General features: G+C 30.3%; 1 protein-coding gene across 2 annotated transcripts in view; it reads right to left on the bottom strand.

Annotated features, from left to right (window-relative positions):
• Positions 1–1957: 1957 nt before the first annotated feature.
• Positions 1958–11459, bottom strand: part of LOC139513563 (transmembrane protein 177-like) — a 9839-nt gene continuing 337 nt past the window's right edge. Inside the window, exons 1-3 of one of the 2 annotated variants that reach the window (XM_071302192.1) lie at positions 5853–5939; positions 4005–4189; positions 1958–2767 (exon numbers count right to left, since the gene is read on the bottom strand). In XM_071302192.1, the coding sequence (XP_071158293.1) occupies positions 1994–2767; positions 4005–4178 (948 nt within the window). In that variant the 5' untranslated portion in view covers positions 4179–4189; positions 5853–5939 and the 3' untranslated portion in view covers positions 1958–1993. Of the gene's footprint in view, positions 2768–4004; positions 4190–5852; positions 5940–11459 lie in introns of those variants that run through there. The other variant, XM_071302191.1, reaches the window with a different exon arrangement.

Raw genomic sequence — 11459 nt, 5'->3', positions numbered from 1 at the left:
ACAAATGTATACCAAGACTAAGTGTCAACTTTACTCTGTTGAAAGTCTCACAGGGAGTGACTCTTAGAAAAAGTGCTTTAAACCGGATGATTCTTATCTTTTTGTTTTTACCAAGTGGGAGATGTGATTTAATGATATAAAATACTGGTATAACATATGAATACCTTTATATTCATGTCTTTTGCAAGAGTTAATCTTTCATCATCATGATCATAATTGGAGTCTTATAGATAAAAGTTTCTCGCTAGGTACTTGAGGTGTATACTCTTGATTTATATTTTTGCAGTTTTGAGTATTCATTGTTTTGTGTACTATTTTGCATTCTCTCTTTTGTTCTGTTTGTTTGTTGAAATTGTCACAAGCAATTTCAAATTATTTCCCCTTTTCATATATATAATTTCCTGTAAAGTTATTTAACAAATACCATGATGTGTCCAGTGGTTGGCTGAATGTTCATTTTGTGTTTGTATATTGTTATGATATAAAAAAAAGAAGATGTGGTATGATTGTCAATTAGACATCTCTCCACAAGAGACCAAAATGACACAGAAATTAACAACTATAGGTCACCGTACGGTCTCCAACAGTTAGCAAAGCCCATACCGCATAGTCAGCTATAAAAGGCCCCTAAATGACAATGTAAAACATTTCAAACGAGAAAACTAACGGCCTAATTTATGAGATGGTTTGGAGTATTAGTGCAGTTTTCATCAGATATTTCTACCTGTCATAGTTTGTGATTTGTTAACATTACCCTCTATCTTTAATCTTCAGTTTCACAATGGCGATAAGAGCAATATATATTTGGAATAAAAAAAACTAATCCTTTGTTCTCTGTGTCAAGATGGAGTATAGAGTTGTCAAGAAAAATGACATATTCCTTGTGTCAATACCGTCTTATTGACACAGACTTACACACAGCTTACAGGTCTACGAGTTGTCAGTCCTTCACCTTTTATTAATACCTTCATTACCAAAATATATTCACATAGTTAGTGAGTGTTTATTTGCTCTGTGTTGAAATCCTCACTGTGACTTTGAGATGAAGAACAGAATTAAAAAAAACACTGTTCCCTTGATTTTTGTGTAATTTTTGCTGTGCGTGCAAAAACCTATTTTGTATCATGGTTGATATCTCAAATCCTTTGTTTTTCTATTACCCTGGTAGTTGTAAATTCAATGGCAACTTCCATCTGCATTAAATTCCCTCAGCTATATGATCCTATATGGATATTGTAGATGAAGTTTTCATCCAATTTGCATTTTGCTAGCTGATTTTAGTTGAATAGATATTTTGAAACATTATGACGGGTATCTAAGTGATGGCAGTGTTCAGACTAACCTATTGTGTTCTGTTAAAACAAGATGAATTGAGCTGAAGGACAGCTATATAAATGCTGTTCTTTTTGTGTTATTTGCTGTGCATGTACTGGTCATGGATGAATACCCCATATCATTTCCTTTATATTCAAGAAGGTATCATCATCATACAAAAAGTGATAGCTGTGTTTACTTTATTTGATTGCAATTTATTATGGTATATGAATGATGCTTGAATTGGCATTTTTTCAAGGTAAGGATTTATGTATGTTTTTCTATACTTTTTATAAAATTGAACAAGCTTCATATTTGTTTTTCGTTCATTTTTTGTATATAAATTAGTCCGTTAGTTTTCTCGTTTGAATTGTTTTACATTGTCATTTTGGGTCCTTTCATAGCTGACTATGTGGTATTGGCTTTGCTCATTGTTGAAGGCCCTACAGTCACCTTTAGTTGTTAATATCTGTGTCATTTGGACTCTTGTGGAGAGTTGTCTCATTGGCAATTATACCACATCTTCTTTTTTATATTCACACTCCATAGACTAAGTTATTTCAAACCACAAATTTCAAAGGCATTAATGTAATTTCTTTGCAATACAAATACAGGCTTGTTGTGTGGCTTAAGTGGGAACACATTCAAAACAAAACACTTTAATCATGTATCTCTAAAATCATATACTATTATCAAGTCCTATTTGACTATTTGTTGATTTCTGATCTTCAGTCAATTTTTGTACATAATTCTCAACAGTTTTTCTCCTGTCCTCTAATGTTAAATGACGACTTCTGGAAAAGCTTGAAATAATACTTAACATTTGATCTATTATGCTAAGTTCCTTGTCATTCTGCAGGTGACTTACAACCTGCCGAGTTTTAATTAGTTTATCGTAATATTCAATTCCACCTTTAGCATAATCTTCCTCCATCTTACAAGCTTCCACATCAACTTTGCGTTCTAGTCTACGTGTATAAACAATCATCATTTCTAAGTACAATTTTACCATCAACAAAATGCCAAATATATGCACACAATTTCTAATTAATGCTTTTGATTTCAATGGCTTGTCCAAATAGTACCACACAGTGTATGTAAGGAATCCTGACGAAAACATAAATAATAGCGGCATAAACTTATGATGACTTTTGGCTAAAAATACTTCTCGTGCAATAGCAAATTTTTTCGCTTTGTTACTAAGGATTAATGCTTCTCCAAGTTCTTTTGCACTCTCAGGTGATGATTTGTCAACAGAAATGTTATAAAATTTACAGATATCATCCCAACATGAGATATCACTGACTTTATGGCAGTGAAATGTCTGTGGTATTCCTATTATAGCCCCACCTTTGGCATTTATCAAACCTCTATGACACATCTCAATCTCTTCGCTCATAAATAATCGGATATTGGCTAACAACTTCACTTCCCAATCCAATTTCAGTATTATCTACAATAAAAGAAATCAACAGTTTTCAAGTAGTTAATACACTGACAGATCATTCATAATTAACAAACATATGTAATTATGTATATCAATTTCTTGCAAAAGAATGTCTAGAGTACTACAAGTGTACCGGTATTTAAAAAAATTACCAGAGTAAAACTACAAAAAAATCTATGATTATAAAGTTTTCCTTGTTCTGAACATAAATTTAAATGATTTAGAAATGAAAAGTATGAAATATAAATTAAGTGTGACCTAATCTTGAAGAAACATAATATACGGTAAACGGACAGAAAGTCACAGGACATAAAGTCACAAATTTGATAGGACAAAAAGTCACAAATATTTTTTTGGCAATTGTTTAAATATATTTTGAAATATTTTCCTTTTATTATATATATTCATTTTTAAGTTAAGGATATTGCTCATAAGCCTTGATAAATGAAAAATTATTACATTTTAATCATGCAAAGGATATATTTATTGGCAAAATGAAGCCATTTAAGTACCAAGCCAGTTTGACATTTTATTTTCATAACAATTATTAGATCATTGATATTTACTGAATAAATTTTAATTTTAAAGTTGCTTCATATATAAAACTTCAAGAAAATACAAAACAATTTTTTCAAACTAAGTATTATCTTGTTTAAAGAAAAATAATCTCAAAACTGAATTGTGACTTTTTGTCCTGTGACTTTTTGTCTGTGACTTTTTGTCCGTGACTTTTTGTCCTGTGACTTTCTGTCCTACATTCTAATATACAAATCAAAATTATTCCCTAAATCAAACATACATGTACATGAAATGAATAAACTATGAATCATGATCAATAAAGCATGAACAACATAGAAAAATATCCAAAAGTTGTTTCAGAAGGTTTTTCTGCCAAATGATAATGCACAAACACCACCTATGCCCCTCTAGACTATGAAAAATCAACAGAGGCCTAAACACTAAACTGTTACCTAACTTATCAAAGACATTCATGGTCAAAGTTTGTAATAACAAAAGACCAGGATTAGCATTATTTTTTTCTATAACATGTATGTAGTTAAGTGACAATATTTGCAGGCAAGACAAAACTGTCATCAGCTTTGTGATCATTGTTTCTTAAGTGTCCTTAGTTTTATGTGATCAAGGAATTAAATATTTTCCTATCTTCTGACAGTTTGAAGTTCTGTCAAGAACTGTTCAAACAGGACATAACAAAAATAAACATAGTACATATTTCTTTTACCTCTTTTTCTATGTCCTTCAGTTCAGTAGACATTTCTATTGGTTGACTATAATAATCACACAACTGTAGGTCCTCCTGTCCAAGAAATATAGTATTCCTGGCAATTACATACAATCCATATCCACCCAAACCAATAAATGATGGTAGACTAAAAGTTCTTAGAAAAGCAGACATTTTCCTTTAATCTAAAAAAAAAAATAAGACAATTTTATTTTCATAAACTCAAATTACCAATCAATTAAATTTAATATCTAAATTATCTAAAAATTCACATGTAGAGTTTTCATTTTACAAAGTCAAATTTTGAGTTTGAAACTGACTTAAAGTTTGATTTCCATTGAATACTTATAATTAAGTTAGAGTATATACATGTATGCTAGAGTTGATATTTACTTGATTACTCTATCCATCTTGCAGCCTTAATTTACTGTGTAGACAATTAAACATCTCTTCACTGTATCACCAAAGTAACCCCCTACCATGATGATCGCAATGAAAACATGGTTCATTTATGTTATTGAAAAAACTGGCAGCAAACATGTACATGATGTACAATGATGTATAAAATAATCATAAATTGTGTGTAATGTGTATCAACATGTTGCAATAATCTATTGACACTGAAATATGTAACAGCTATTTAGTTTTCAGAGGGTCTGGATAGAGAATAATGGGATGCTGAAATATAAACCATGTTTGATCCTGGCCTGCTTCACACTTTTATTTTTTGTCTTTTTTATTTTTATGTATAAACATGCACAAGTAGTCATTCTTATAGGGAAAAAATCAAAGCATTAGTTTGTATTGTTGTTCTTATTTTCACAACATATCATATTGGTAGGTAAAAGGACAGTTTGTGTGCAAGAAATACAGGTTTAGCCTAGCCAGAATTTGAGCCTGTACCAAGTCAAGCTTTTAGAAAAATCATGTCTTTGATGGCACATCTGATTATTTTTATTAAATCATCATGTGGTTTGTTTGATCTCATTACTCCTTCGCCAGATTAAAATTCAATTATTTATATAAAGTCAAATTTTCTTGCTATTCTCTGAATTTCCAATTGAGATGTCACGAAAAAATGTGACTATGTCTGATGAGGTAATTAGCAGAAGGAACTCATACATGTATTTGCAGTTTCTGGAAAGAAGGTTTATGCATATCATCTAAAAGTATAAGAGAAACAGACTCTACCACCAAATGTCTTTCAAATTTCAATACAAAATTTCTGCACTCTTGGCATTTAAATTTTAAAAACTTTACTGTCTAGAGAGAAATATAGTATTGCAAATGATGCAGTGGTAGAATAACTATTTATAAATCATGAAAAATCCAACATTATAAAATAAGAAAATGTATACCAGTTTTTTTCAATTAAAATGCTTATAAATCTATAAAAAAATTGGATTTTGAATAATTTGTCATGTACATTTTAGTGTTTCATTGAAACCATATTGTACCAGGATGATTTAAAAATTGTAAGTTGTACTTTATTACAGGCATTTAGTAACAGGTTACATTAACCCTTTGGACAAAGACTGTCAATGTTTATGTAAGAAACTCTAGCTGAAATTTGTTTTCAGTACAAGTATTAGAAAAACTTTCTATAAAATCTTTTTTTAAATGAATTATAAAACTATTGTCATGATTGTACATGTTGTAGTAGCATCTATGAAGTAAGATTTCATAAAACCTGTACAATGTAGTTTAATTTATTGCAATTATATCTATAATTTCATGCAACTTCCATATTCAGGCTGACCTTTTTTAACTTGTATTTGTAAATAGTGTACATATCATGTTTTCTATAATTTATAACTGTGCTATTTATTACATGTAACTTCTGTATACCATTGTATTGACGAAGGTTTGTCAGAATAAAGATATATATATATACATATTCAGGTCAACCTTCTTATATGGAACTGTTTAACGCAGTGAACTGTGCAGCTTGGAATTAATAAAATCTGTAATGAAATTATGAATGCAATTAATCTAGAATCATAGCAGAATCCCCCTATAACGGAATAGGTGTCTTGCTTCTACTTGGATCCTTTTTAAAATATATTAATGATTATAAGCTATGTTAGTCCATTTATTTTAGAAAAGCTAAATGTATAGTAAATACATTTTGTGTTTATGAAAACAAGAATAAATTTTCAATTGCTGTGTAGGCAAACATTTTGTTTTACAGTTTTTGACTTGTCTAATGACATGAACAGGTAAAACAATCTTTAACGCATGCAAGGTAAGTGAAAACAAAGAATTCATTGTTTAAAGTCTATAATGGTGAGGGAAAATGTCATCAATGCAGTCTTCACGCTGAACAGCAGCCCAGACAGCCCAGGCTTGTAAAATTGCTCTCAGGCCTGTAAAAATCATATCTACAGGCCAACAGAATTTAACTAAATAATTTCAAAAGTTGAGCTTCGGGCCTGTAGATTTTACAGTTCATCGTGAAGACTGTCAATGTTGTGAAAACATTCTAGTGCAACAGATTTATTTTATAAAAAGAATGATTTTCATAGGATTCTGATAAATATCAGGAGTTACCTCCCATACACCATGGATTTGACTATTTCAGGGACAAACATTCAACATCAACCAGATCAAAACTAAATAAATTAATTGTATCACTTGTGTTTTGTCCAATAGTCAAAGCTTGAAATTTGATTGCAAGAAAACCATTCTACAATTGTAAACTGCCATACTGTCATTTTCTTTAATATAACTACCCGGTACGTACTTGTTCTAAGTAAATGTGCATATAATCGACAATTTGACCATCATTGTTTTGTTATATAATGAAGTTGCTAAAGTAAAATATTATTTTTTACATCGTCAAACTTATATATTTTTTCAACTAATTAAATTATTCAGACTTATTTGACTTGAAAACGAGTTAATTGACCTCTCTTTTCAAAAATGACATTTGGTTAGACTTTTATGAAGGTTATTTTTGCCAAGTTTTATAAACTTATATATCTGATGATTTATTTTTTAAATTAGATAAAAATACAGCAAAAACTGTTTGTTTTTTCAATGTTTAAATTTTTTTTTATAAAATCATGAACATGCGAATAAAAGACTTTTTTCGAAATTAAAAGAAGTGTTGTTGTCTGCTCTATGGTCGGGTTGTTGTCACTTTGACACATTCCCCATTTGTTTTCCCAACTTTATTACACAAATTCAATGCAGGCTTCTGTAGATAAGATTTTACAAAAGTCTGCTTGCGATTATCATTTGCAACAAAAAATTAGGTTTGGCTTTCCAATGAATAGACTTTTCTTACAGACAAGATTTACCGAATAATTTAATGTACTTTAAATCAAAAGTTACAAATTAAGTAAATTAGTTTATATTTATAAACTCTGGGACACCGAATAATTATTAAATGCTATTAGGAGTTTCAAGTCTCTTTAATGTGTATTAGTTTTGATTGATTGATGGGTATAAAACACTCCTTTCAGAAACATTGTATTATTTCGTGGCAGACAGTTTCGAAGGGGAAGTCTAAGTGCCTTAGAGAGAACCATGACCTTTGGTAGGAAAAACATGAAAACTGACAATCCTAGTCAATAAAGATTGTAATTCGAGAGAAGTTCTGCTATGATAGTGGAGTTTGGCATATTTATACACTGTTATTGCTAAGATTTCAAACTTTAGTGGTCAAATACAAATCTATTAAAATGGAATCCACACAGCTGATGATAGAGGGTAGTAATGACCGTTACGGTCAGATGTCAAATGGTCATTTTAGGCTACCATTATCGTCAAATTGGTTAAAATTTTACCGTGATTCAATAACCTAGTAGCGATTCATCAAACATCTAAAAAATAATGGTGGTATGGGAGTCTAAAATAAAAATGATAGAATTTGTTCATACTTTGCCAAAACGTAGTATCTTTTGATATATGTTCAAAACTATAATAAAAATGATAGGTCATGACACATTTTGTATGGATTATTATATATTCCTGCATCAAATTTTGCTAACTTGATCGAAAATCTGGACCTCAGGTTCTCTGTCTTTGTCAATCCATGATGGCGAAAGACACCCATACCACCTTAAGCGGCGTTTTTTGAAAAAAATTAATGTGATAGGTCAAAATCAGTTGATTGTTTTATTGTTTATAAGAAAGTGTACATCTGAATGTCATGCACCAAAAATTACTGTTAACGTCATTTAGCAAAATCGTTCAATTTTTTTTATGTCATGTTTTGAATTCCCACATCTGCACAGAAATCTACAATGTACTTCCTTTTTCCGGTCTCGTGTGTATGAAACTTTGAGTAAAATATATATTTATCAGTCTAGTATAAAATAGGAAGGAACGCAATACCAATTTCATTTTTTAATAATTCCTTGATATGAAAAACGTTACCTGGTGATAGCTTTTCTTTGATTACATTGCATATGACGTCATAACTTAAATAACGTCACAACTAAATTCCCTAACAGCAGAACCAAAATCAGAAACGTTACGGTATTTCGGTTTCTTTTTTTTAACAAATATGTAAGTTACAAAAAAATAATTCATACATGATACAGACTTCGTCCCCATTTACAGGTAATGCCTGCCTCATATTAATATTTGATGCAGTCTTTGTTTTCCACGTTTCTTGTACGGTACGTATATGGACCATAATTTGGTATTCGGCCTTTGGTTTCTTTTTGTATCCTTTTTTATAAGTTCTAAAATTTTAACTTTTATTTTGTGGGTTGTGTTGGTGTTAGAATAGTATGAATGGAACAATTGAGTTTTTCGAGAAAAAATTAATACATTTTGATTCACCATTTACGTGACAGGAAACCAAACAGGAAACCAATCTTTATTTTCTTTATTTTGCACAATATAATTCAAAAGGCATAAATAAACACCATTACTAGTGTTACTTGCTTCATGTTAATATTTAAAATCTATTTTCAATGTTATATTAAAGTTTTTTTTAAACGTGACAGGAAACCATAAGAAACCGAAAGCATTTTTTTAGTTTTATTTTATTGCAAAATCTGCTTAAAATAATCTGAACAGTATACTTTTTCTTAAAATCCATCTTAAATGTAACAGTATTATAAAACTCCTAAATATGTGCTTGTTTTGAAAACAATTAGTACAATTTATTCAGAATTTTCCATATTTTCTTCATTGATACAGGATACCATAATCGTTGTATCTTGATGTTTTGGCCAAAAAAATATATTTAAATTTGGTTTTGAAATTCCAGTTATATAAAATTTATTCCAAATCATTGGCAATGTAAAATTCTTTAAATCCAGTAAAGAAAAAAACTTTTAACTTGGAATTAAAATCTTTAAAATAGGCACCATGTGATATTTGTGACCTGTACACCATCTACATGGTTTCCACATTTTAACCTACTTTAGTGGGCTAAAATCAATAAAGTACTTCCTTTCAAGTCATGCCTGGTAAAAGTTTACTTTTCCTTTGACAAGTTTATTGTGTTTCTGAAAAGTGTTTGCAGAACATGAATAAAAAAAAAATAATTAAAAATTGTGACAAAGTTACCAACTTTGTACATTCCTAGTGTAACGGTATATTAACATGCATTTTTCATTTAATTATCTTTATTCACCTAAAATATCCAGTAATATTTACTGCTGAAGCAAAATCAATCCAACGAACATCGGCACCATGATAAGAGACGTAATTTCGATTGAATTTTCCAAGGACCCTTTACATCGTTATTGGGAAACGTAGTGTGTTTAAACGTCGGTCAAATTTGAAATCGATTTTGTCAAGTCATTGGGCATTTATTTTCACACAAGATCGTATGTAACATTATGCACATAGGAATAATAATAGACCCCCGGCGTAATCTCTTTGAAAATTGTATTTTCCTTTTTTAAACAAGTCGAAACAAGTCTACAGATTATGTTTGCTAACATCCCGTTGGAAACAAAAACAATGTTTAGAACTAGTATATCGTATGTCCGGCTGAAAGGGCGTGATCACATGTTAGTCACATGTTTCACGTATGACCGGAAATGATTAGAACTTAAGGACAAAAATCAATTTTAATAAATAACTGGACTTCTGTTTCGTGTGAAATGTAACGCATAACGATAACTTCATTTTCTTACTTAATTATTACGAAGATCAAAACAAGAATGTAAATCATCTCTGATTTACCTGTTTGAACATCTCGCGAGAGTTCATATTTGCATATTGTTTTTAAGAATTCTATTACAACAAAGCAGATTACATCATCTAAAATTTGCGTTACGAAATCGGACACAAAAATCACGCCACTGTTCTTACATCTGCTACATAAATACTTATAGTTCTCTGCATTTTCTTCTCACTATTCTTATTGGTCGATGTTCTTTGTTATTTGAAAGCAAAAGTTACGAATTTGCCGGTGACGATTATCTATAAATCAGTCAGCGTTATGCTCTTCGGAAGCAAAAAGTAACACGAGAAACGACACAAAAATACGGTTGTAGAATCTTTGAAATTCGTATATTTCAATTTTTTTTCTAGGGAAGAGTAGCATACACTTGTATGTTAATAAAAATAATGGCATCTTTACATGTAGTTACAACTTTTCTTACAGTAATTCACATTTTATCACTTTTCTATAGTTATAGGAAACGGAGCCCAATAGCAAATTATGGTCCATATGTTAAATGTTTAGGACCAATTGTTTGAACAAATGTGGCCGAATCAATATTGGTGTCGAAACGAAAGTGGCCGAACTGGTTGTGAGTCCGAACTGTCCCATCTGGAAATTTTTATTTTCGATAAAAATGATTAATTACTGAGAAAGAAATTTATATTTTTGCTAGAGTTATTATTTTTCTGTTCCTAAGGAATTTATTTATTTCAATGCTATATTCTTTTCGTCATACTGAATTTGTCATAATTTTTTTTATTGGTTCGTTAGTTGAATTTTACTCACTTTCGTTTACCTGTTAAATTACATACCTTTTTACATCACTCAAAGATTTGCTTTCACACGGTAAACACTTAGTTCTTATTATATATTATTTTTGAAATTTGAGTTGAAGCGTCGATCAACACATTTTGGTAGTTTAGAGAACATTTTTTAACCCGCCCACCCGTGCCCATTTTTACTTTTGGGTATTTCAATATTTTCTCTACTGGTTTAGGATTAATTCTTATGTATTAACAATTTTTGAATTTCTATATTGGTCATTCTTAAATTTGTTTATTGAATAGTATTGAACTATTGTGTTGTGTGAATTCATTTCATTAGCCTAATAAATGTTTTTATTGTATTTGTTGTTTCATGTTTTTGAAAGTAATTTACAATAAACTTTGACTTAAATTCAAGGGTCTCACTAATTAGCGACAACAAGCGTCAAGAAGCGACAACAAGCGTCAACAAGCGACAAGAAGCGACAACAAGAATTATTTTAGCGACAACAAGAGACAAGAAGACTATTTAGCGACAAGAAAACATTTTTTTTT

This window comes from Mytilus edulis, chromosome 2, assembly GCF_963676685.1.
Source record: "Mytilus edulis chromosome 2, xbMytEdul2.2, whole genome shotgun sequence".
NCBI lineage: Eukaryota > Metazoa > Mollusca > Bivalvia > Mytilida > Mytilidae > Mytilus > Mytilus edulis.
This window is presented reverse-complemented; position numbering and strand designations above follow the sequence as displayed.